Here is a 26,901-nt window from a genome sequence, read left to right as displayed (position 1 = left end):
AGCTGGCTTGTTGGGGAGGAAGGATTGCACAGGAGAGGCAAAGACTTCCACTCCGTGCCATGCATGCTCCCCGCCCCCCAATCTCTTCCCCCCCTCCCCCGGCTAAAGGTGGGTAGACCTGGCAGAAGGCTCGTCCCAGGGATTGGGGGTGTGCGTGGGGGGCTCATTTTGGGCGGGGGGCGGGAGGAAGGGATTAGTTCCAGGGATGGGAGAAGCTCGATTCTTGCTGGGGGCGGGGTGGAGGGAGATGCCACTAGCCGCAAAAGCTCCGGCGGCCGGGGCGGCTGCTGGCCTCCGCGGGCTCACGGGGCGGGGAAGGGGGGTCGGGCTGCAGGAGGAGGCGCCCGGACCGCGGACCAAGAGCCCGGGTAGCGGTCCGCGCCGGGGCGGGCGCTCCCTCAGCACCGGAGTATGCAAAGGAGCGTGTGCGGCCGGAGGGCTGGCGGTCTCAACAATAATGCGCCCGCGGGGCCGGCCGTGGGTCCGCGCGCGGCGGCTGCCGGGCTTACCTTGACTCGGCCTCGAGGCGCGCGCGGGGCCGGCGTGCTCGGGGGCCGGGCGGCGGCGGCGGGCGGATGGCGGCGGCACGGCGCTGGCGGCGGCGAGGGCGCGCCCGGGGCCTCGTCGCGCTCCGGCTCGGCGGCCTCGGCGGGGTCCGGCTCGCGCCGCGGCCGCGGCTGCTGCCGGGGGGCGCGGCGGGCGCAGCAGAGCGGCGGGCGGCGGCGGCGGCGCGAGCGGCTCCCTCCAGTCCCCCGCGCGGGCGGCGGCGGCAGCGTCGTCGAGCGGTGCAGACAAAGGAGGGGCGGAGGGAGGAGACGGAGGGTGTGGGAGAGGCGGCTTCACCGGCGCGGGCAGGCGGGCGGCGACGGCCGCGCTCCTCTCACTCCTCAGCAGCGGGGACCGAGAGAGGGAGCTGTGTCTGAGAAGACGCCAAAATCCCCCTTAGCGCTGCCCGCGGGAGGGGGAGGGGGCACAAGATGGCGGCGGCCGGGGGGGGCGGGAGTTCAGTTCATGGATCCCGGCGGGCGGCGGAGGGGAGACCGGGCCGGCGGAGGCGGCAGCAGCAACGGGCGGGGGAGGGGGGCTGATCCCGCGTCTCCCCTCAGCAGACAATACAAGCGCCTCGGAGCAAGTCCCCGAACCTGCCCTAGCCAAAATGGCGGCCGAGAAAGAGCGGAAGTGACGTAAGTACCTCATTAGCATAAGAGGACTCATTGTCCAGCTAACTAGGGGGGGCAGTGGGAAACAGTACCCTTTCCCCCCCCCATAGACAACTCTTGCTCCTACCGGTGCTTGCTCCTAACTTTTTCTGAGGGAGGGTGGCACCAGCACCCCCACCCCCACCTAAGGGACATTATATAATCCCCACTGAGGGGGAGCTCTCGCGAGAACCAAGAGGATTTGCCATTGACCCACTAGGAGGCGCCGCCGATAATGGCCGCAGTGCGCCTCCACGGCCCGTGTGCACGGCGGGCGCCTTCCTCTGGCCACAGCGCCGGCGGCGGAGGCACAAGCAGAGGGCCGCAGCACGCGCTGCACTCAGTCAGGTGGCCGCGCTGGGGATCCCTGCGCGGGCCCAGCTGGGCCTGGACTACATCTGGTGGGAGGGGGCGTGCGCACAGCCCCGCGGCTCCACGTGCTGGGAAGCCCGCGCGCTCGGGCTGGGCAGCAGCCGGAAGGGCAGACACACCTGGCCGGTCATGGTCATGCCTGACACCTCCTGCTTTAAATGAGGTGTGAGGGCCTCGTGCTTCACACACCGACTTGAGATGAGACCCAACCCCATGGATGCTTGACCCCTTGCGGGTGGGGTGGGCTCTTCAGTGGACAAGCCTGCGTTTTACAGAAGGCCGGCTGTTGCCCTGGGGCTGGACATTCTTCCGAATCAGTGATGGACTCTTCTCTTTGGCCTGAAGAAAACAAGTGGGATCCCTAGCGTTTGAGGCCACTGGTCTAGTGAAGCCCAAGGATGAGAAATGATGTTGCCAGTGGGCCTCCACAAGATCCTTAAAAACCACAGACTGTAGTCCCAAGCCGTTAGTGCTCCCACAATTTGGACAGCATAGGACACAACGTAGGCCTCTGTAAATTTAGGTCAACCCCAACCAACACATTGTCTTCTCAACATTCTTGAACCCACCTTTTATAGTTGAGCACATTTGAGTGTCTATCACTGGCTAGACGTACTTAAAAGTAATAAATGTCATTGTGAAGGATTAACCAAACCTGCTAAGATGTGCTCTGTACATCTTACACTTATCTTTTGCTGTTTCTCTAAATTTCATGTTAAAATAGTTTCAAACCATACGTAACATCCCAAAAGAATCTGACTTTACTGAAAACAGAACAAATTGTGGTTACATAAAGCTCAATGTCTAAGGCTTCAGTTAGCAGGTTTAACAAGCTGTTTCATCCAACACAGTACTGCGTTAATTTCTGAAATTGTGATAAATTGTATCTTTAAAAGCCAAATCAGTATTTCAAGGGAAAACAACAGCTGAAAAAAGTTGTAAAAAGGAGGAGGGGACCCAAAACATTCGATTTAGAGAAACAAAGATGAAGAAGCTAATTCCATGTTGCAGAAGACAGGCAAGAACTAATATGAAATAAGCAAAATAATTTTAAATTTAGTTTTCCTTAGATATACTTAGATTTCATACAGAGATAATACCAATACAAAGGGAGAACATCTGGATTTCATCCTTGGCCCCATTTACAAAGTAAAAAGGGATGCTGGATTCACATGTAAATGTTTAAAAAGATTTTACAGTGTTTAAGTCACCAGATTTACTACAAAAATGCATCTAAATAGTCCAGATTCTTTTCTAAATAACTTCCAAATGGTGAAAGTTTTCACTGCTCAAATAATTTACTGTAAATAATGATAGTGTTGTAATGATTGTGGGAATAAGAATCAAAAGACTAAAAAAGGCAAAAGGTACCTACTCTAGTGAGGTCTGGGAAGACAATATTTTATAGTGGGTTCTCTGAGGTGGTTATTTAATCTCTGCTCCACATACTTGACAATGAAAATTTAACTTTGGGTTCAGATGAGAAGGAATCTAAACACTCAAAAAAAATTATTTTACATCAGTGGTAATAAATTTTCTAGTTGTTACTAGTGATGAGAGAAGTCACTTCCCCAAGGAAGAGGGGTCCATGGTGGGCCAGCTGTTCAGCTCTGCATAAAAGGGAAACAGAATAGAAGAGGCCCTTATTGGAATGTGTCCTATGGATTCAACTATGGGTATAGGTAATGTTCAGAACGACACCAAAGGTTTTATACTCTGGTATTTATTTCTGGTAGGATCTGTTAGAAATGCAAATGGAAAAATCAGACTTTAAATTTCTTTAGCAGCCAAATTAAGCCAGGAAAATGCAGTAATAGGAATACTGTTCACTAAATATGCTTATTAAATGACTTAGAGACGCCCCTTCCTTTTACTTGCAAAGGAAAGGCAATGTGATCTTAAGCTTATTTGCTCAAAGTATGCCTTACTCAAAATTTTAACAGACACTGCGTGATCTAAAAGCTATGCTATACTTGGAAATTAATCTTTTTTGCAATACCCACTTAAGGTGGGTAAATAGAATATTTGTGAGGGCTTTACTGAACATTTCAACTGGCAGAACAGTTTTGTCAACAGAAGAGCTATAGGGGATTTAGTCATATTACTAAAGATGTATGCTTTGTTAAGGGTCCTGAAATAACATGAAAAATATTTTGAGGGAAAAAACATAGTTGTTTAAAAATTACTACAGCTGGGAATTCCCTGGCAGTCCAGTGGTTAGGACTTGGCGCTTTCACTGCCGGGGGCCCGGGTTTGACCCCTAGATGGGGAACTAGGATCCCACAAGCTGTGCAGCACAGCCAAAAAAAAAAAGGGCAGAGGTGTGTATTTCTTTTTTAGTTCATATAGAAACAGCCATGTATCATATGTGTATTTCATGAATATAATTAGCACTCCTCTTACTTCTGACATGTATTAGGTATGAATCCAGAGCTATGAATAGTTTTTATAAAGAATATTTCAAAATCTTTCCCATGTAAGAAATCCTGCATTTGCATACTCTAATGAAAGCATTATTTTTATGCAAAAATTTCATATACATTTATTTATAGGTCTTAGTACAGCAAAATGTAAACGAAAATTGAGAACACTGCTCATTTTTCTAATTTAATTTGACATATAAAATGGAGTTTCTCAGGAAAAAAGATTTGCATGAAATTTACCTTATGATTTATGTTCTAAGAGTACATTTTATAAAAATCAGCAACCAGGCTTCTTTTATGTTTAAATTGAAATGAACATGATTAGGTATAAATGAATAACTTTCTTTTATGTAGTAGCAAAGAGAGTCAATAGTCCTTTCAAGAAAGAGACTATTTCATTTCCTCCCAACTTGGATTCACCATAAACACGATCCACAAATGATATTGGAACCTAGTTAAAAAAATATATGTTAAGTGAGTCTTCAAAAATATTAGGAAGGAAGCATAGCAGCCATACAACAATTACTCATACAACAGAAACAAGATTAGTCCGCTGATAGCAAGTCCTTCAAGGTAAATCCGAATTATGGGATTCTTACAGTAACTGTGTGCACCACCTCCAAGTCTTCAAAATTAAACATGCATTTTACTATCTAAAAATAGGTCATCTAGCCAAAGCTACAAGTGTTTTGAAAAGCACTGATACTGAATATTAAGTTGGTTTACTCAAGCTTCCCAGAAAAATTATATGCCTGAAGAAGTAAAATGGCCTTTCACCTAATTTTTTTCAGTAGTCCATCAAATTTAGCTGTCACTGTTTAAGCACTAAGTTAAAAATCTTATAACTTCCACAACAGTAGTAACATTCTAGTTAGCTATTTTCTTGCTCTGAATAAGATTATTGTTAAACGAGGAGAGTCTTCCCTAAGAACTTACTAGCTGGCTGTAAATAGTACAAATCCCCTCTGCTCCCCCAACTCCTGCCCTTTTCATGTACTCATAGGCAAGGAACGGGCAAAAGGGATTCACCACGCGTTTTTAAGTAGGGTGGCTGATGGCTGAGACAAGGGGAAAAGCGGCAGACTCATCCCATAATGCTGAGCGGTCAGAAGAAAGGGAAAGGAGGAAGAGGATACCGGTAACTTTTATTTATTTAAAAGGGAGTGCTGCCTTCTGTTATGCTTTGAATCTTGGTAAGTCAAATATATTAATTTTAAAGAAATGTGAATTTTCACCCTTTTGCATGGACACCTGGAAGCCTTCCATATTTATTTAGTAGTTTATGAAAATTAACCTTTTTATGATAAAAAGTAACCCTACTGTTTCTTTATGAGGAGTATAACACGCTATTTACCATACCTCGCCAACAGTATAATTCAGCTGTCTTGCCCGAACAATCATCTCCATCTGGAAGACGTAGCCTTTAGAAACACATTTTTCTATTAATTTCTGTAAAACTTCTTTTTGGTATAACCTGTAAGAAATTAAAATGTATATGTACACCTGGATAAATATACATGCCCACATGTATCCTGACCTTTCAAAAAGTTCACTGGTATTTATAAAACCTTAAACTTTCACCAGCCATTTGTATATAGAAAAGCTCTCACAGTTGATGATTATGATACATTTGTCCTGAACTGGAAAGGCCATAAAAATATTTGGTAAATAATTTGGGACGATTTTGAAAATGAATTCTTAGTATCTCTTAGAGAATTATCTTCCTATCACACTACCAGAAATTATACAAATATGGTAATAAAGTGAATCATGTGGAGCAGAACCCCCCCCATCATTTGTAGTTTTTAAATTTTTCTTAAAATTTATTTTTAAAGCTGAAAGGGGAGAAACTGTTTCAAATACTGGAACAGAGTTGACAGATGATGAAGCAACAATATAAACTAGATAACAAGAAAGAAGTAGTTAACAGGCATTTCCTCATAAATGTCTATGAAGTTCCTATTTCCTGAGACCTAAATAAATTCCTGAGATAAACTAAGTCCCTCTAGGATGAGCTTGGTTAAGCTAGGTTAAGACAGGAAGTAGGGATCACAGGATGAGGCAATCCTGGTGGGAATCAGCTATCAACAACTGAGGTCACAGTTAGACACTTAAACTGGGCGAACGCACATCCTAACTTTAGATGGACTGCAGGCCAAAGGGAAAGCTCATCAGATTTACAAAGAAAGACAGGAGCTGGGAAGTCCTATGGGTGAACTCAATCACGTTCTTCAGGAGCTCCCTATTTTCAGAGTCACTGAGGTTAAAAAACAAAAAAACCCCTGAGCCTCAGTGAGTAGAAAGGCAGCAATTTCTACCTCTTTCTTCTTGCTGTTTTCCTTTTTGAGAAAGCTAGGAGAGGCAGTAACTTTGTTCTCTTGCTAGTTAAAGCCACCTGGATCTATAATGCCAGAGGGTTTAATACCTGGAACTCACATATCTTCTCAGGCTTCCTTTCAGGTTACCCCACCTTTTGGTTTTTCAAGCTTTTAGGTGGCTATAAGGCTAAAGCACAATCCTTAGAGGAACCTGAGGGGGATTAGTGGTATGCACTCCTTTACCCCCCCAGTCTCCATCAGAACTCAAAAGAATAAGTCTGGAATAAATGTGAAGAAAGGAGATTCTGATGGTAGTAATATTCATTCAATAACAAATGTTTATTGAGGAACCTACTGTGTTTCAGGCACCTTTTCATGGTTTGGAATTTTAGCAGTAGAAACTAAAGATATATGTCAAATGATGTTAAGTAGGGGAGGGAGGTCTGGGATTATGGGAAGAACTACGATGGTGGGATAATGGAATAATGTTTCAGCAGTACCTTTAAAACTAGGATTAGGCTACAAATTCTTTACCTGTAAGAGTCACTTTATTCCCTAAGAGTCACTTTGTAAGATTTATTTCTCTTCATTGCCACCCCTGTCTCCTCCACCACAATATCTTTTTTTTTTTTTAATTACAATCTTTTTTTTTCCTCTGGAAATCAGAGATCTTTGTAACACATCATTCATTTGCCTCCAAGTGCGGAACTGAAGGGATATATTTATGGGGTCCCTATCTATCTTTTATACACCAAATTGTGCTTTCAAAATAATTTACATTTTAAATCTAGAGAGGTTTCATTTTCATTATCTGACCTCTAATTTGCGATGGCTCCTCTCTTCACTTTTGACTCTGTCTTACTATCTCTGAACTGCTATCCAACAGACTTGCAGTTGCACTAGTGGTACTAGTTAACCTTCAACAGCCAGCTCCTAATTTGTGTGTTTGTGTGTTCTAATGAAGTATGGAAGAATCAGCATTATTTAATGGATAGAAGCAAATACCAAGTAATATAAAGTATTAACCAATGCATGGGTCTGGGCCTTAAAGCAGATGAACAGAAATTTTATAGTTTCAGAGATAATACACACACCCCCAGAAACAAACAAAAATAAAAAGACCCCAAGGACCTAGCAGGAGGCTTTGCTCCATTTAAACAAGAATTTTTTTTTTATAAAAAAATGGAGAATAAGGAAACTGAAAAAGCTTTACATAAATATTAAAGATTTTAAACTTTTCTGTGGACAATGCTATAAACTGCAGAAAATTACTGGAAGAGGCACTGTTTTTGAAGCCCATTTCAGTAATGTTCTGAATGAGCAGTCCGTGGTCACCTCAGGCCCCTCAAGGGCTGAGCAGTGATACTAATGTTAACAAGCACACTAACCTGTCGCCCATGCTCTTTAAAAAGCACAATATTTTCCCTTAAGATGCTTAGGCTTCATTAACAGCTTCTAAGCAACTTCAGTCTGTCTTTTTTAGCGTTCCAGAACAAAAATGGGATAGAAACGAAAAGTATTTCTTTAAGTCATTATAAAGCAAGAAATTTAGGCAAGAAATTGTGAATAGTAGAAAACACACAATCACAGGTTTTCACTGTACCTGAAACTTCCTGTTAAATCAGACGCTCCTGGTCTCAGCAAGATCTGAGTTATAAAATTGGCCCCACGGCTGCCAAATAAAAGATTTTCTTTATAAAATACAATTTCTAAACAAAAGAAATACACCCAAGTGTAGAGTGCTAAAAATGCTACACTAATTTCATAAATGCAACACTATTTCACAAAAATGTTAATTCTATGGAACAAACAAATTATTTGTCAGTGGAAGGAGATCTGGTAGTTCTCATTTTTCAGAAAATAGGGATTTTTATTCTTGGAATGTGACATATAGAGGTGACCATAAAACACTCATTCTTCCAAACTCTAGGTGAGAATGGTAATAGATTTTTAACTCAACTCACATATTTGCCAACAGTCATGATTTAGAATTACAAACATCTGTCTAGACAGCAAAAGTGATCTATCAGGGATCCGGAGTTTCTTTTTCAGATTCAAATCACCAAGTGATGGCAGTTTCCAACTGTGTAATAGGTCAGTTTGCATTAAAATGGCTTTTTTTTTTTTTTTTTAAAAGGTGTGCAGGTGGGAGAGGGTTTTGGTTTTCGGCAATTTCTGGAAATTGACCAAAAGTTCCATTCTGAGACTTTCTTAGTCTGCTTGGGCTTCTGTAACAAAATACCATAGACTGGGTGGCTTAAACAACAGATATTCAATTCTCGCAGTTCTGGAGGCTGAAAAGTGCAAGATCAAGGTGCTGTAGACTTGGTTCCTGGTGAGGATCCTGTTCCTAGCCTACACATGGTGCCTTCTTGCTGTGTGCTCAAATGGAGGGGGGCAGAGGGGCAGAGGGGCTGAGGGTGGGGGTAGGAGGAGAAAGGCCAAGCTTTCTTGGTTTCTTCTTGAAAGGGCACTAATCCCACCAAAAGTGCCCCACACTCAGGACCTCATCTAAACCTAATTACCTCCTCAAAACCCCACTTCCAAATACCAACACTCCCTGCATAAGGTACTTTAACACATGAATTCTAGCAGAAACATTCAGTCCCTAACAATGACTTTAGGATCTGTGCTTCAAACACAACTAAGTGTCAATCAACTATAAGCTATTACTGACTAATAGCTATTATTAACATTTCAAAAAGATGTGTAGTACAGTTGGAAAAAATGACTTTGGTACTGCAACTATATTTTAGTGGGCTCAGATTATTTTAGAGTGTTCAGATTCAGAAAAAAGGTGTGTTTTTTTTTGGCGGGGGGAGGGGCGGAGGGCAGCAGGGGAAGCAGCCTGGAGAAAACAGTTTCTCTCCAAAGCCAGGGTAACCATCAAGGCACTCCTTAGGAGTGTTTCTTTCTTTCTTCCTTCCTTTTCCTTTCCCCCTTCCTTCCTTCTCCTTCCCCCCTTCCTTCCTTCTTCTCCTTCCCCTCCCTCCCTCCCCCCCCCATGCCACACAGCATGTGGGATCTTAGTTCCCTGACCAGGCATCAAACCCAAGCCCCCTGCATTGGAAGTGCAGAGTCTTGACCACTAGACTGCCAGGGAAGTCCCAGGAGTGTCTATTTCATATAAATAACATGGTTGCGGATACAGCTGGCATAATGGCTAACAGAAACATTTTCCTGTTCAGTTTGCTTCTAATAGCTACAAAAAAATTCCAGGACATAGTTTACCCACCAAAATGGGTGTAATCAAAGGAATGTGAGTGTATATGTATTTATGTGTATGTGTGCATGTGTGTATGTATATATTTGTACATCTATTTAAGGTAATGCATTTTAAAATTGGGGTCTTTTAATTAAAATGCAGCAAGAGTCAGACAGACTTGGGTTCAAATTCTGGTTCTGGACCATACAAATGAGACCTTGAGCAAGTGATACAGACTCTTTCTCAGGAGTTTATACTATAAAGTCAGTGCAGACATTAACTACTAATGACAGATACAACTCAATACAACTAAATGATCCAACTAAACATTGTAAATTGTCTCTGACTGGGACTCCCTGATTTTAAATAATAGCTTTAATGACCAAATTCAGAGAGGCCTGAGAGATCACTGATTTGTTGCTCTCAACCTTGGCTGCACAACAGAATCATCTGGGAGCCTGTGAAAAACACTGATGCTCTTGCACCACCTCTGGAGATCCATTCAAATGGTCTGCAGTATGTGTGTGCACAAGAAAGGGAGGACAAACAGGGAGCAGTTGTGTATAATTCTCCCCCTACATGACTTCAATGCTCAGCAGGATTGAAAACCACTGATTTATCCAACCCCTTCATTTCACTGAAGACTGAGGCTCTTACATGTTTTAAATACTTGCCCAAGGTTTAACAGTTAAGAGGCAAAAGTGACATTAACCTAAGAGAACCTTCAGTAGGAATGAAGTGAGTGATTAAAAAATACTATCAGTAAGAATTTATACAAAGTTATGTTGTTACACAAAAAGCAATAAGCTATATAGATCCTTTAGAGATAGAAACACATCTTCCCAACAACCTAGGTGCCATAGATTAAATATGGTCAAAAATTCTTTGTGGGTCTTCCCATCAAGAGGTGGATTCTATTTCCCCACCCCTTGATTATGGGCTTGCTTTCACCAAAAATTAATTTGGTGTTAGCCCCAGAGCTTAGGACTCAAGAGTCCTTGCAGTTGCAGCCTTGGTACTTTTGGGTGCTGCCCTTAGGATGCCATGTAAAGAAGCTGATCCAGCTTCCCAGGTAAGCGGCCACATGCAGGAGAACGGAGATGGCCCAGCCAACAACCAGTACCAACTGCCAAACATATGAATGAGGCCATCTTGGAGCCTCCAGCTGAATGAAACTGCATGAGTGAGCCCAGGTGAAGTCAGCAGAGGAACCAGTAGCCAAACCAAAGAATTGTGAGAAATAATAAATTGTTGCTGTAAGTGACTCAGTTTTGGGATGGTTTGTTACACTGTAATAGAAAACTGAAACAGTTTGTTTCATTTCCATCTTATCATGAGGAAAGTAAAGCCTAGAAAAGGTAAAATATGAAAGGGGACACAAGTAATTAAAAGACACAATCAGGATTTTAACCCAGGTCTGCCTCCAAAGCCTCACTACTTTATGCTGCTTAGTAAAAGCTGAAATCACGAAGTGTCTTAAATTACAGAAAAACATATATGGAAAAAATTACATATTTAGTCCAAAAATATAGATGAATAGTTCACTTAAATCAAAGCTGAAGGTCCAGCAGAACAAACTGTGCTGAATTAGACCATTTCTACGAAAGGTTCAAAGGTTTATGCTGATTTTTCCCAAGTGAAAAGCATCCAAAGTAAAACACTCTAACACAGGAAAGATTGTGGGTAAGAAGCTATCTGGGAATACTTTCTGGAAGTTACAATCTAATCCCACAAACTCCAAGGCAGCATGGTAATTTAATCCAAATACCTGTTAAAAACATATTTCTAGTAGTTACACTTAAAAAAAAAATAGAGAAATCATGAGCACATACATATATACCTGATTATTTTCCTTTTCAAATCCCAGCCATATACACCTCCATTTCCTTTGTAGCGAGTTCCAGAGACAATGTCAAAATTACCCTCCTTTTGCTTCCTGCAGAAAAAAATAAATTAGCTGGCAATTAGAAAAAGCTGTTGAGCTTTCAACAGAATTGCTAAAGCAAAGCTTATGAGTATTTTTAATTCTAACAGATATCACCAGAAATTACTTTCCAAAAAGGCTGTAGTAACTCATACTTCCTCCAGCAATATCCATGTTCATTTTCTATCATCTTATTGGTGCCGGATGTACTGTTCTATAGGTCTCTAATTTTGAAAAACTAATAGTGACACACGGTTATTTTAACTGCATTTCCCTGACTACAACCCAGGGTGAGTATCTTCTCTTAGGTTTATGAGCCATTTGGATTTCTTCTACACATGGCCTGCTTGTATCTTTCACCCATTTTCTACTCCACTGGTTCCACTGCCTTATCAGGTCAAAGGAGCTTTTGTGTATTGGTGATCTAAGCAGAGAAGGTATTTCTGAGGTGACTTTTATGCAGAGATCAAACAAGGAGAAGTAGTTGGCCATTAAGGAGCAGTGAAAGAGCACTTCAGGCAAGGGGGAAGGGCGCAAGATGAGTTCAGAATGCAAGGCAAGGGCCACATCACGAGTGGTTTGAGGGGCAAGTAAAGGAGTGTGGATTTTTCCCTATGTATTCACAGGAACTCCTGGAAGTGTTCTAAATAGGTGAGTGACATGATCTGATTCTGTTTTTGTGTATTTAGCTTACATTCAGAACAGCTTCCAAATTCTTAATTCTGAGAGGTGTCACGGTCTCTTGGGTTTTCTAAAAATATAGTTACATTACCTGCAAATAAATGTAATTTTGTATCCTTTACCAATATACACTAAATTCTTATGTTACAACATTACTTAAAATCTCCATGTTTAATGATAGGTGGTACGCCTATAATCATTGATGAGTTTACTGGAAATGACTCAACATGTCACCATTTAGTGACCTTTGTGGGGAAATTCCTTGGTGGTCCAGTGGTTAGGACTCTGCTGAGGGCCTGGGTTAAATCCCTGGTCGGGGAACTAAGATCCCGCAAGCCGCGCAGTGAGGCCAAAAAAAACAAAAACAAAAACAAACACCTTTGTGTTAGGACCAGGTTGTCTTCAGTATGTTTAACTGGTTTCCTTCTATTTCTACATTAAAATTTTAATTAGAAATGGCTAGTGAATTTTACCAAATGCGCTTTAGCGTCTATAGACTTAATCACGCTTTTCTTTTCTTTTTAAAAAATATTTATTATTTATTTGGCTGTGCCAGGTCCTAGTTGCAGCACACAGGCTTCTTAGTTGCGGCCGGCAGGCTCCTTAGTTGTGGCATGCAAACGCTAAGTTGCGGCATGCATGTGGGATCTAGTTCCCTGACCAGGGATCCAACCCGGGCCCCCTGCACTGGGAGTGCCGGGTCTTAGCCACTGGACCACCAGGGAAGTCCCCAGTCATGCTGCTTTCTTTGTTAATGTGATAAATGAATTTGTTTGACCGATTCCTGATTTTGGCATTCCTGGAATAAACCCCAGCTATTCATAGTGTTTTACCCTTATGATGCAGGGCTTAATTCCATTTAACAGGGAAGCTGCTTTTCATATTTTTCTGTAGTCTGTAAGAATTAGGCAATAAAGGAATTATCTGTTGATTACTCCTCTCAGGGCTCCTAAAATATATCATTTAGTCACATAACTAAATATTCACATGTCTCAAAGCTATACCTTGGTTTCATTTTTGATAGCAAACTTAAAATAGCATGAGTATTTTTAATGAATGAAAAATGAAAATAAGTACAAAATCAATATATGATAAATGACTTGACTAATTCTTTCAAATATTAGAAATACCTACCTAATGAATTCAGGAATAAATTTTGGCTGAAATTTAGAAAGAATAAAGAGTAGGTCAGTAAAACAGGCTAAGACTATCATAAATAGCCTCTAAAGAAACATACCACTCACATGGTGTGAGAGATCAGCATCCATAATGATTATGTAGTTTCCTGTGGCATGTTTCAGCCCATGAATATATGCAGTTCCTAAAAATGAAAATATTTATATCCATTAAAGGAAATCACCAGAAATGCTTAGGTATACATCTGAACAGGGAAGAAATTGCTAAGCACCTCTGAAAAGCATACATTAGTCCTCTAAGTCCTATTTATTATTCTCCATCAAAAACATCTCTCAATTTCATTCTTTCGTCTCCAATTTCACTTTAGTCCCGGGCACCATCTTCTGATGCCTGGATCCCTACCTAACCAGTCTCTCTGCTTCTGCTCATCCCATCACCCCTGTCCCACAAAAGCTACGCAGTGAGTGTCTTCTACACTGTAAGCCTGGTACACTAGAGCCCTGTCTCCGGGGCCAAAGGTGCAGCTAGCAATTACTTAGCCACCCTCATGCCTAAAAATTCCTTGGGGACTTGGCAGGTAAGGGTGACTGGTCAGGAACAGGCTGTGGGAATTCCTGCATTCTCTAGCCCCAAACCACCACAGTATCTTATTAGAAAGGCAGAACTCTTCTGACTTCTTTTGTTAAGAAGTGACTATCCAGGGACTTCCCTGATGGCGCAGTGGTTAAGACTCCACGATCCCAACACAGGGGGCCCGGGTACGATCCCTGGTCAGGGAACTAGATACCACACGCATGCCGCAATGAAGAAGCCTGCAAACCGCAACTAAGGAGCTGGCGAGCCACAACTAAGGAGCCCGCCTGCCGCAACTAAGAGCCAACCAGATAAATTAATTAATTAATTTTTTAAAAAAGTGACTATCCACAGCTTTTTGGATTTCCACTGACGGGTAATTCTTGGTGGCTTTCATGGCAGTTTCAAGATTATTTCAATCCCAAAGAACCTTCTGGATTCAGATATTCAGAACATTCGATCATGCCATGAAACTGAGGGTCTTCAGGACAGCAGATACTCAATTTTCAAGAACTGTGCTTCCCCCATGCTCCCCCAATTTCTCAGTAAAATTATACCACTTTTCAACATAAAGCAGCTGTGACCAACAATAGAAATAAAGGCATTCAAGATTTTCATCTCAGAATGACTGACCTCATCTGAGCTTTTCTATAACCCCTTACATTTTAAAGCTGGAAAAGCTTCCTTTTTAAAAAATAAACACCTTTTAAAAACTTGTAACTTCAAGAACTGTTCAAAAGACTTACAGCTAAGGGAGTGTGCTGGTCTAAATGTTTGCCCTTAGATCCCTTCTCTGTTCTATATTGCAGGTTACTATATTTGTTTTCTTGTCAACTGGTTTCCAAACAGCTTTGGGAGGCACAGGAGGAAGGAAGAGCTCAAGGAGAAGGGGAAAGTCCAAGTGTCCTCCCCCTTACTCTGCCTCCCCGCATGGACCAGATTCCATCCACTGCTCCCGCTTCTGCCAGGCATCCCTCACTCCACCATTCTAGCTCCTCTGGGCAGCCCGGGTTCCCGGCTCTAAGAACACCATCTCCTCCACTGTCGCTCCAGCCCAGGAGCGGTAGTGAGCTCCAGCTGCTACTAATCTCTGAGTAGCCCCACTGTTCCATTTGGCTTCTCAGCAATTCCTTCACCTGTGTAACCAGATTCTCTGTATTAAATTCCCTATATTGAAAGACTTACAGTGGTTTCTGTTTTCCTAAGTGGGCTTTGCCTCATACAGGCAATTCAAGTTAAACCATCTGAATATCATTAAGATCATTAAAAACCATCACAGGAGGTCACTGTATTTTGGCCCTCTTCCAAACTGGGGAAATACACACTGGATAATCTTACTAAGGCAAGGAGCAGGCATGAGGGGTGAGAGGTTCTACTTACCTAGTCCCAACTTTTGCTCCCGTGGTCTTAGAAGCTGTAAGAATAAGAAATGGCATTTTAACACAAATAATCGAAAATCTGACTAATAAAAACTTTTTTTAAATAAGTGCTCACTCATTTTAACAGAAATACAGCTGCATTTGTTAGACCTTAAAGCAGAATATGCTTAACGTTTTTTGCCAAAGGGAAAAAAAGCATTTAGTAACAAATCAAATAATTTAATAGCTTTCAAGGAAAAGTAACATTCTTTCACCCAAACCCCACAGACCAAATCTTAAACTCCGCCCCCCGCCGCACCCCAGAGCTATCTACCAAAAAAACAACATTTTTTTATGTCTATTACTTGATTTATCATTTTAAGCAATGTCTATTGATTCCTTCCTAGGAAAACTGAGTATTTAACTCACTTATTCTGTACCTTTTTGGAATATTTGATAGCCATGCTTGTTTTCTCAATTCCTTTTGTGATTTTACATGTTGATACTCCATCCACTTATCTTGACTCTATGCTTGGATGACCTCATCTTATTCTCTATTGGTCCAATGACATGGTTTCAGGTTATATTCCTAAGAAGATTAAATTCTTTCTCCTTACAGTTTTTTTTTTTTAATTTATTTATTATTTATGGCTGTGTTGGGTCTTCGTTTCTGGGCGAGGGCTTTCTCCAGTTGTGGCAAGCGGGAGCCACTCTTCATCGCGGTGCGCAGGCCTCTCACTATTGCGGCCTCTCTTGTTGCAGAGCACAGGTTCCAGACGCGCAGGCTCAGCAGTTGTGGCTCACGGGCCTAGCTGCTCCACGGCATGTGGTATCTTCCCAGACCAGGGCTCGAACCCGTGTCCCCTGCATCGGCAGGCAGATTCTCAACCACTGCGCAACCAAGGAAGCCTCCTTACAGTTTGTCAATTAGTCTTTCTACACTTCTTGCTTCATATATAAGCACTGACTTAGTTGTTGTTATTTCCTTTTTCTCTAAATTTCTGGAAAAGTAGAATGCCAAGGTTTTGATGCTAAGTTTCTGAGGTAGGGGGCTCAAGTAGACTCACTACTGGGCATTTCTTATCCTCCCCCCTCCCCCGCCCCCCGGCACTTGCCAGTGTGTAAGCAGGTTGCCTCAGACTGCAAATCTCCAAAGTATTTTCAGTTTAATTTAAGCAGGATAGATTTTTTTTTCTTTTTTTTTTTTTAACTACACGCAAGCTGCTATAGGTCTAGGGGAGGAACAAAGATGATAAAATACATTCCTACCCCATGAGCTTTTATAGAGGAGAACTAGACATTCAATCAATCACCTATAATAATTACAATTCACTGAACAAAATCAAACCACACATGTCAGGTGTTATTTGATTTTGTGCTCAACAGTTACTGACACAATACTGACCTCATCTGGTATTTCCCCTGAAAAAGCAAATCCTTTAAAGTTCATCTTAGATTTTCTATAACCCTATGTTTTAGCTAAAAAAACTTTCTTTTTTTCCAAACAAAGGATAATTTTGTTATTTATAATTTCCAGAACGTTCAAAAGTTTATATAAAATACAAACCACGTTACATAGATAGGGTACCATGGAGCAGTTAAAAGAATGAGGTAATCTGGTGACAAAAGATGACCACGGTATAATTAAAGAGTAACAGAATGACACAGGAAGACTGCATTTATGTTTAAAAACAAACACACACATATAAAACCACATTACCTGGTTCTATAGATGTAGAGACACACACACACACACACGTGCACAGAAAGGTCTGGGGTAACATATACCAAAATGTGGACTGGGGTCTCCCCCTGGAGAAGGGACTGGGATGCAGATCAAGAAATGCTCATCAGAGGCCAATTCAGTTTTACTGGTAATATTTACATTTGACAAGAATATACTTGTTTACTTCTTATGTAATAAAAAGTTCAAATTGTTTCATCTCCTGTGCTTTATTTTCAGACCCCTAATTCCACCCCTCTCCTTTTTTTCCCTCCTCACATCAATATGATTGCTTTTTCTTACATGAGGCAAGATGGCTTAGTAGATGACTACGGAACCCCCCTGCTAATTTGCTGTGTGACCCCGGGGCAGCAATGGGCACACAGAGCTCACCTCACTCAGCCGTCATCAGAAGAAGCTGTGAATTCACAGAAAGTGCATGTAAGGGTACAGGGCACATACCCTGAAGAATGCTTACCACACCTGCTTAGAAAATACCATACGACACTATGATTTGTTTGACAAAAAACTTACTTTGTAAAAATCTTTACCGTAGAAAATCTTGATGACACTTCAGAAAACTATATCAATTTCCACTAGGATCAACACCATTTGAGTGGACCTGTTTTTACCATACTCTCGAAAACGGGTTGGGAGAAAGAATAAAAATAAATCTGCAGCTAAGAAAAGGCTAATCGTACTCTCCTATTTTGCAATTCTTATCAGTGAGGCTCATATTTTTTTCATTTCTTTTTTTTCACTTTTGACCATCTGTAGTTCTTGTTTTTATGAATATTTATTTCTGTACATTTGATTAGGATACTGATCTCTTTGTCAGAGATAATATGTTGGTATTTGGGGATGAACCAAATATTTTTAAGTAGTCAAATCTCTCAATCCTATAGTTATGCTTGACATTTTAAAAGTAATGAATGTGTGTTACACTTCATTATCAAAACAATTCTTAAAAATACTAAACTATAAATAATGACAAAATATAGATGAGTCTATCTGATCTCAAGTTGGGGGGACGAAACAAGCCATGTACATCAAACATAATAGAAGCCCTCCAAATCTCATATCTCCCCACCCTGTGATCATTGTTAACAGTTCAGAATATGTGCCTCCGATTTTTCTATGGTCCCACTCCTGCCATTTATTAATTACCTATGTACCCTTGGAAAGTGACTTAACCTCTAGTCTGTTTCCTCACCTCAAGAGTTAAATTTTTTTTTTCTTTAGCTTTTTTTCTAAAATATTCATTTCAACCAGTTTGAAAGGCTAACAAAGCATCTGTGAATATTTTATCTGAGGTATTGTAAGGTGGTTCCTAATTTTTCCCCCAACTAAATATATATATGTCACCTAAAAAGCAAGCAAGTGCCCTCCCTGGCATAGCTTGCTACTGGCGCGTGTGCACGCGCACACACGTAGTTTTCTAGTTTAAATGACCTAAAAGTGATAAAATAATGAATGAATAGGGAATTTCCCTGGTACCACATGGAAATCATGACAGTAAATGCTATTTTTTCCTCATTATTTTAAATTTTATGGGATTGATGAGAAAAGTGGAATGCTTTGAAGACCATGTTGTTTTAGAATTTGAGGAGATCAATTCATCAGGCATTCCTTAAGATCAATCAATCACACCTCAAGGCTGAGGTTCTATGACAAAAGTATTCAAAACAGTTAGGTTGATGTTCCCAGATTAAATGGAAGTGCATAATGAGAGTATTCTATACATTATGTGAATCAGTAGCCCTGGCCCAGAACTTCATAAAAACTGAGGAACTGTTGGCCAAAAATATGAACCTAGCATCATCAGAAGTCACTGCTAGAAGGATGAAAATTTCAGTTTCTATCTCCTCTGTACACTTGTACATCTGGAGGCATTCAGAGAGGACTGAGGTGTGCTAGTTCTGTGAATTGCTCCTCTGTCTGTGAGATGGAAAGAACCTCTAGTACAGGATAGATTTACCATGTATATAAGAGTAACATATTTCTTTAAATGCTTCTCACCAACTAAGATCTCCTCCAACTGCATAGAAATTATTTCATTATTGGGACTAATCAAGAATATCTGGACCCAGAGCCTATTCTTTATGATGCTTAATTGCCATTTCTTGAAATGCAAATATCAATAAAGGTTCTCCAAAAGACTTCTTCTTTCCTTTTTATGGCTGAGTAATAGTCCATTGTATATATATGTACCACATCTTCTTTATCCATTCCTCTGTTGATGGACATTTAGGTTGCTTCCATGTCCTGGCTATTCCAAGAGACTTCTTTATTCCTATACCAATCGTTCTCTGTTGGGAAGAGGGGACAATTTTGCCCACAAAGGGAGGGACACTTGATGTTATCCAGAGGTATTTTTGGTTGCCACACTGAGGAGGGGGGCTGCTGCTGCATCTCGTGGGTAGAGTCCAGGGATGATGCTAAACATCCTACAGCATACACGACAGTCCCTCACAGCAAAGACCTATCAGGTCCCAAGGTCAGTAGTGCTGAGATTGAGAAATTCTGGTCTATACAAATTACAAAATACCCAATGCCTAGAATGTGTTTTCTAATTAAATCTGGATTTAATGTATGCTTTTGGCCCAAGAAGTAGCTGAAGTGATCTCACAAGTATGCTCCAACGTTTATAAAGCCAAAACACTGATCAAAAATAAAAATTACAAAGCTATTACAAAATGAACTCTACATCTGCCTAAGGTACTCCTGTAGAAGAACAACAGGCTTTAAGGCACAGTGGGAAAATCTGAAGTTTAAGACTCAGAAAGTCAATCTAAATACTTCCACAAGACTGTTCTACAGATAAAAATAAAAATGCCAAGTTCTCTGAAAAAAAAAAAAATGTTTCACATGAAAACAATCAGTCACCTTTCCCAGCTACAAGCTAGCTGTAGGCAGGATTCTCTACTGAAAGTATGAGAATACCCAGAGAAAGGGAGCGAGAAAGATCAAGACACACATTCCTTACTGCAACCTAGCTCTATAAATATTCCTTCTCATTTCAGCACCATGCTTTAATTCTGCCCTTCAAGGAAACTGATTTGCAGAGTCAGACATAAAAACAGAGTTCATCCAAAGGCTCACTATCGTACTGTAAACCTACCACTGACTCAACATATCAAAGACATGTAAAACCTCAAGCACAATGAAAATGCATCTAAACCCCGTGTATAAGTTGCTCTTTAACTTTTTCAGTTTCTAGACAGACTGAATTTAAGCACTGTTCATTTATCATCTTTCCCCAATATAAACATAACTGTTATGATAGAAAAATGACTTACAATTTTGTCTGACCCATAGATCTTCTCCAACTGTTCAGCAACATCCCTTGTTCCATCTGGGCTTCCATCATCTATGATTATAATTTCATAGTTGAAGCCACTAAAATAAAAAAATTTAAATTTGTACTGCTTGGGGACAGTAGTCTCAAATGAAAAAATGATTTTAAAATCACTAATTCCTCCCCAGTATAAGTGGAAATTTATTGCCATGTTAAGCACCAAGGAAAACTTCAATTATCAAATGAAATAAATGTCAAATATTTACTATGTCACCTCCAAACTACGTACGTTGCTGGAAAATGCTACTATACAGTCCTGAGATGTTAAAATTCTCACAGAAAACATACTCTTTCGTTAAAAAAATTATAGTGATCATATGTATTATATATGATAGGATATCATATAAAATTTTATACCTACTTGGGAAATGGAATTGTGGAACTTTAATATCAAGTCTTAGTTACATAAAATATTTCAAAAATACATTTAAAGATATCAAGTCAGCTGAGTAGCTCTGGGTGATTATTCTTTTTAATTTAATCCATGAATAAATAAATCTGATTTAATTTCACCCTTAGAAAGCCCACTTGAGAATGGTGACAGTCTTTTACACCACTATTTCAAACAGTTATACCCATTATCCCATACTATCAAAAAAAAAAAAAAAAAAACCCAAAAACCAAAACAGCATAGAATTACAAAAGACGTCAGTGCTTCAAAATTAACATCTTTTCGTTGTTCCCATTAACTTCATGTGATAGTTTTTATTCTAAAAACAAGCCAGCACAATACTTGGATGTACCTGTGATCACCATCACATGTCTCCCCGCCTCCCTTTAAAGAAAACATTCTTTTTGTTAACTTTATTGGGAATCTTAAGGAGAGAAAAGGAGATACAGACAAATCCCCCGAAACGCAACATTCTGCTTCCTCTGGTCCTGCTTGAACAAACAAATGTGAGGAAATCAACCAGAAAACACATTCTACTGTTAAAAGCTTAAAAAAAAGTCGGCCCCAGCAAACCTGTAAGAAAGCAAAACCCATCCTATCTTCTAACAGTAGATAAGATGACTTCAGTTTCCCACAGTGCATTAAATTTAGGCATGTGCTTTACAAGCCAAAAAAAGTTAAGATGTTGGACTTCCCTGGCGGTCCACTGGTTAGGACTTTGCCTTCCAATGCAGGGGGTGCAGGTTCCATCCCTGGTCAGGGAGCTAGGATTCCACATGCCTCATGGCCAAAAAACCAAAACATGATACAGAAGCAATATTGTAACAAATTCAATGAAGAGTAAAAAAATAAAAGTTAAGATGTTGATTCTAGTTGTTGTTCTGAAAGAGATATACTTCATAAACAAATGGAGTCATTCATAAGCAAAATTACTGCCCTCTCCACTTCAAAGCACCCACACCACCTGAGGATCAGGTAGTTAAAGGAATCAAGCTGAGCGAACTTTAGGTAATTTGACTGCCATCTGAAAAGAAAATAGTTGTTTCCGTCATTAAACTTCATTTTGATTAAAAAAATATCCACCCAGAAACTACTGAAAGATAAACTGCACTACATAAAAAAATTAAAGAATAGAGCAAAAAATATTGTATAATCAGAAGATAAGCTGGAACAAGATCAGCTACATGACAATTTCTCTAATCTGGAAAGAGCTTGAAAAATCAAAATATAACTTAAAGAAAAAAGGGTTAAAAGCTACGGATAAAAAACTTTGAAAAGCCGTGAATGTGAGGATAGTTATTTCATTCAAAGAATCATAATCAAAACAGCAGTATCTTTCACCAATTAACATTTCCAACAATGTAGGTTTAATAAAACTGGCTGGCTGGTGGGGAAACAGGCCCTCTCTGATGAATGTTGGAGAGTCCTAAACCGGTACAATCTTTTTTGAGAGCAATTTAGCATTAACTATCAATCTAAGCACACCTCTGTCGACTCAGCAATTCCACCACAAAGACTTTATCCACGGTATACTAGTAAAAGTAAGAATGTGTAAGGAGCACTTCTTACGCGTCAAGCACTTTTCTCAATGCTGGAAAATACGTTGTGAACAAAGTCCCCATTCTCATTTGTAAAGTTAAAGTCAAAAAAGAAAAACAAAAAAACTCTGGAAATAATCCGTGTTCATTGATATGACCCGGTTAGAAAAATTATAACACAGCCACATGATACTACCCAATTTTCACAATAATTTGCGAAGTTTGTATGTGCTGATACGGAAAGATCTTCAAAGATTTACACATGATCCCACTGATGTAACCGTAAAACAAGTTACTTCGTACTGATACCACGATTTTCTGAAGTTTAAAAAAAACTGTGTAACTCTTTCAAATTCAACTCCAAAATCTCTCAGTTTCTAACAATCACATCAAACATCCACCGGCGAATCTGCCCTTCTGCCCTCTCCAGAAAGGATGTCCAGCCCAGCAGCAGCCCCCTAACCCACAGAGCCCAAACCTCATGCTTACATAAGCCCTCAGCACCCGGGCGGGAGTGAGCGGGCTCACTGAGAGTCCCGGCTCCTGCCGCAGATCCTGACCACCTAGATAGAGGGAGGAGTGAGGTCAGGCTTTCGGCCTCGCAGTAATTAAAAGGGTGGCTAGGGACTTCCCTGGCGGTCCGGTGGTTAAGACTCTGAGCACCCAACGCAGGGGACATGGGTTCGATCCATGCCAAATATAAAATTAAAAAATAAAAACAAACAAATAAAAGGGGAGCCAGCCCTTCTAAGAAAAAAGCGGGGTGAGGAGTATAAGGGAGTGTATAATAAAGGAGTGTGTCACAAAACCCAAGGGCAGAGATAAGAACCCGAGACACAGAGAGAACCCGGGAAGTATCCGCCTCTTTCCTCGTAGGGGGGGCTTCCTCCCCAAGGCTTCCAGCGGGAGACGGAAGAGAAGCCAGGCAGGGGGCCGCCTCTCGCAGCCAAGTGCCGACACCCAGGCCGGGAAAGCCAGCTCATCTCATTCCTCTAGGAGGGCGGCCGGGCGCGCTACCTCTCGGAGAAGCTCTTCACCAGCAGCCACACAATGAGCGGTAGGTTATCGCGCTCATTGTAGGTGGGCAAAAGCACCGAATACTTGTCTTGTCGCGGGGTGCGCGGCTCTGGCTCCCGCGGAGACTTAGGAGACAGTCCGCTCGCTTCCCCGGAGGCCATGGCAGAACTGCGCCAGGCGCCGGAAGCGGAATGACGTCAACGCGGCGCGGGAAGAGGACGCGTCGGAACGTACCAAAGGCGGGAGGAGGGGCATGGTCCGGGTGGCGAGTTCTAGTCCTCCTAAGGCTCTCTGCGTAGTTCCATTGGAAACAGTCAGGACTTGTGACTCTTTCAAGTTGAATCTGAAGGTTGCTTCAGAAAAATACATATCTATTTATCACCTTTCCCCAAGCTCCATAGAGTTGTTTAGTTTATTCCAGTCGCAAGACGAGGGAAAGCCGGAAACGGAAATGCCTTTGACAACCTCCCGAAGAGGCTGCCATGGCGGCCAGGGAGGAGGTGCTCACCTTGCAGGCTGAAGTTGCCCAGCGTGAGGAGGAGCTGAGTTCCCTGAAGCAGAGGCTGGCGGCGGCTCTTCTGGCCGAGCAGGAGTCAGAGCGGTTGGTTCCGGTGTCTCCCCTGCCGCCGAAGGCCGCCCTGTCCCGAGATGAGATTCTGCGCTACAGCCGGCAGCTCGTGCTGCCTGAGCTGGGCGTGCAGGGACAGTTGTGTCTGGCGACCGCGTCCGTCCTGGTCGTGGGCTGCGGGGGGCTCGGCTGCCCACTGGCGCAGTACCTGGCAGCGGCCGGCGTCGGCCGCCTGGGCCTTGTGGACTACGACGTAGTAGAAGTGAGCAACCTGGCCCGCCAGGTGCTGCACGGCGAGGCCCTGGCCGGCCAGCCCAAGGTCTTTTCGGCCGCCGCTACACTGCGCCGTCTCAATTCGGCGGTGGAGTGCGTGCCCTACGCCCAGGCGCTTACGCCAGCCACGGCGCTAGACCTGGTCCGCCGCTATGACGTGGTGGCTGATTGCTCCGACAACGTGCCCACTCGCTACCTGGTTAACGACGCCTGCGTGCTAACCGGCCGGCCCCTCGTGTCGGCCAGCGCCCTGCGCTTCGAGGGCCAACTCACAGTCTACCACTACGGCGGTGGGCCTTGCTATCGCTGCGTGTTTCCGCAACCACCTCCGGCCGAGACGGTGACCAGCTGCGCGGATGGCGGGGTGCTTGGTGTGGTTACCGGGGTCCTGGGCTGCCTGCAGGCGCTGGAAGTGTTGAAGATCGCTGCAGGTCTGGGCCCCTCTTATAGTGGCAGCCTGTTGCTCTTTGATGCCCTCGGAGGTCATTTCCGCTGTATTCGGCTGCGGAGGCGCAGGCCCGACTGTGCTGCTTGCGGGGAGCGGCCCACTGTGGCTGATCTGCAGGACTACGAAAGCTTCTGTGGCTCCTCGGCCACCGATAAGTGCCGCTCCCTCCAGTTGCTGAGCCCGGAGGAGCGAATTTCTGTCGTCGACTATAAGCGACTTCTGGATTCCGGGTCACCCCACCTGTTGCTGGACGTCAGGCCTCCAGTGGAGGTGGACCTGTGTCGGTTGCCTCACGCCCTACACATCCCTTTGAAACATTTGGAACGGAGGAATGCGGAGAGCCTGAAACTCTTGGGAGAAGCAATCCGGGAAGGGAAGCAGGGCACACAGGAAGGGGCATCTCTCCCCATTTATGTGATCTGCAAACTGGGCAATGACTCCCAGAAAGCCGTGAAGATCCTGCAGTCCTGGACAGACTTAGACTCTTCAACAGTTCGGGATGTTGTGGGAGGCCTCATGGCCTGGGCTGCCAAAATCGATGCAACGTTTCCGCGATACTGAGGTGGCCGGTAGAGTCTGACCAGCGAAAGATGTGGGTTGTCATTTACCTAAAGTTTTTTTGCCTTTATGAATGTATTTGCATTTTTTTCAGTAATGTACGGAAGAGCCTGGGATTCTCCAATATCTGCGGGTAGGTGGACTTCTTTTTGTAAGGAGCTTTTTAATTGTAACTTATTGGGTAATGAAGCAATTAAGGGGTTATAACACTGTTCTTCTGAACTGTCTGGTGTTTGCAGCACTTGGATGGTGTGTTGAACAGGTGGGATAGAATGTAAGTGTCAGGACTTTGTGTTCTGAACTGCAGGTCATTTGCGTGTCCTGCCTCTTTTTTTTTTTTTTTTTTTAAATCTCCCAATTAAAAAGCTCTTTAAAGTTGTCCATTTTATTGCTTGGAAAGGTGTAATATACTTACTGAATTGATCACAGATGATATAGTTAAGATAAGTTTATTGTTTACTAAGACATTCTTTGGGTGTTATTTCTAATTCAAATGATAGAACATGCCCTAGAGAAATCAGTGTTTAAATTGTTAAAACATTAAAATGAAAATTAGCTGGGAAGTGGTCATTCTATTAAATATTTTCAATTAATAGCCAAGTAGGATATTTACAGTCTAGCAAGAAAGAAACCACCTTTGTAGCATGTCAGTTTCTTCTGTAAATTGCTGATTTTTTCTTAGACTTAACTTCAGGGTCCACCTTATGTTGTACACATACAGAAATTTCTAAACTGTACGGTTTGGCTTGCTTTGGAATCTTCAAGTCCCAAGTCCCAGCCTTCTGCCCTCCCCTGGCCTTTTGTCCCTGTCCAACCTGTTATTTTTATTTTTGTCTTTACTGTATGGCCAGAATGCCAAATACAATATTGAATTAAAGTGAAATAATGAACATTCTTCTCTCCTTTGCAGTTTCAGGTGAAGAACTTTGAATATTTGACCAATATTACTTGTTATTGCTTTACTGTAGATAAATACCTTCTATCAGATTAAATAAATTTTTGTTTATAGTTTGCTAAGAGTTTTCATTGAATTCGTCAAATGCTTTTTCTGCATTTTTATGTGCTTTTTTTCTCTTCTGTTAATGTTGTGAATTACATTTTTTTTTTATTGTGGCCAAAAAAACCCCACATAACATAAAATTCACCCTCCTGACGGTCACCACATGTACAATACAATATTGACAACTCATGCACATGCTGGGCACCAGATTCCAGAAGCCTCCATCCTGCATGACTGAGACTTTATACCCACTGAACAGCTCCCCATTTCTCCCCTTCAATTTACCTTTTCTATTTTGATTTAATCTATTCCAGTGTTTTATAGCAGTATAAAATGTTGGTGTTTTGTATGTTTGTGTACTTATTAAATAGCATTTTCATGAAATGGCAGGTAGTATGCCCAACTTCCAATGTATTATGCAACAAAATTAAAAGCAAAAATTTGGTATGTGAGTATATAGTAGAGGCAAATTGAACAATCCATGACATATGAAAAGGGGGCCTCTATTCTCCAGCTGATTGTTGTGTGGCAGGCCTATAATCGTCAGAAATCACAGATGTGAATGTAAAATGTGTGTATCTCTGAGTACAATTTTTAAAGATTAAAAGCGTTGTGGGCCAGACAAAACCCTCTGCAGGTCAGAATTTCTCACCAGTTTGCAACCTCTGACACAGACTCTTGTTTTATGATAAAAGGATGGTATTGTTTAATAATCATATTCAAAATTAGACATCACTTTTTGAGTGTGAGACATAGCTCATTTTGGAATAGGCATGCTTAAAGTATGATAGGCCTTTGTTATAAAGACAAAGCAGGTTTCTTACAACTGTTTCTCCC

At 42.0% G+C, this 26,901-nt stretch overlaps 3 protein-coding genes and 1 long non-coding RNA gene across 8 annotated transcripts in view; 2 read left to right on the top strand and 2 right to left on the bottom strand.

Moving 5' to 3' along the window:
* ADNP (activity dependent neuroprotector homeobox) overlaps nucleotides 1-5,442 on the bottom strand; it is a 34,427-nt gene extending 28,985 nt beyond the window's left edge. For 2 of the 4 annotated variants that reach the window (XM_068524141.1, XM_068524140.1), the window contains exon 1: nucleotides 510-576. The gene's annotated coding sequence lies outside the window, so the exon portion shown is untranslated. Of the gene's footprint in view, nucleotides 1-509; nucleotides 591-5,353 lie in introns of those variants that run through there. The other 2 variants (XM_068524142.1, XM_068524139.1) reach the window with 2 other exon arrangements.
* Nucleotides 273-15,261, top strand: LOC137749879 (uncharacterized). Of its 2 annotated transcripts, none has more exons than XR_011070310.1 (3): nucleotides 273-409; nucleotides 1,110-1,184; nucleotides 14,642-15,261. It is a non-coding gene; the product is annotated as an uncharacterized lncRNA (long non-coding RNA). The 2 variants fall into 2 exon arrangements; XR_011070309.1 differs by having other exon boundaries at nucleotides 1,107-1,184.
* Nucleotides 4,137-23,411, bottom strand: DPM1 (dolichyl-phosphate mannosyltransferase subunit 1, catalytic). Its single transcript, XM_068524145.1, has 9 exons — nucleotides 23,218-23,411; nucleotides 20,213-20,312; nucleotides 15,213-15,246; nucleotides 13,367-13,443; nucleotides 13,257-13,282; nucleotides 11,358-11,453; nucleotides 7,916-7,984; nucleotides 5,354-5,468; nucleotides 4,137-4,445 (listed from the first exon to the last, which is right to left on the bottom strand). Exons 1-9 carry the CDS (start codon nucleotides 23,376-23,378, stop codon nucleotides 4,341-4,343), a joined length of 783 nt encoding a protein of 260 aa, XP_068380246.1. The 5' UTR covers nucleotides 23,379-23,411; the 3' UTR covers nucleotides 4,137-4,340.
* MOCS3 (molybdenum cofactor synthesis 3) lies at nucleotides 23,117-26,075 on the top strand. The gene has a single exon (XM_068524144.1). It carries the CDS (start codon nucleotides 23,700-23,702, stop codon nucleotides 25,065-25,067), a length of 1,368 nt encoding a protein of 455 aa, XP_068380245.1. The 5' UTR covers nucleotides 23,117-23,699; the 3' UTR covers nucleotides 25,068-26,075.
* The last annotated feature ends 826 nt before the right edge of the window (nucleotides 26,076-26,901 follow it).

The sequence above is a fragment of the Eschrichtius robustus genome, chromosome 16 (assembly GCF_028021215.1).
Source record: "Eschrichtius robustus isolate mEscRob2 chromosome 16, mEscRob2.pri, whole genome shotgun sequence".
In the NCBI taxonomy this organism is placed as follows: Eukaryota; Metazoa; Chordata; class Mammalia; order Artiodactyla; family Eschrichtiidae; genus Eschrichtius; species Eschrichtius robustus.
Note: the sequence above shows the minus strand (reverse complement) of the source record. Positions and strands in the feature narration are given on the sequence as shown.

Coding starts and splice junctions, on each gene's coding strand:
- DPM1 (XM_068524145.1), bottom strand. CDS start 23,378: ATGGCCTCCGGGGAAGCGAGCGGACTGTCTCCTAAGTCTCCGCGGGAG. Junction 15,247..20,212: donor TCTATGGGTCAGACAAAATT/GTAAGTCATTTT, acceptor TTATTCTTACAG/CTTCTAAGACCACGGGAGCA. Junction 11,454..13,256: donor TTTATTCCTGAATTCATTAG/GTAGGTATTTCT, acceptor TTTTTTCTGCAG/GAAGCAAAAGGAGGGTAATT.
- MOCS3 (XM_068524144.1), top strand. CDS start 23,700: ATGGCGGCCAGGGAGGAGGTGCTCACCTTGCAGGCTGAAGTTGCCCAG.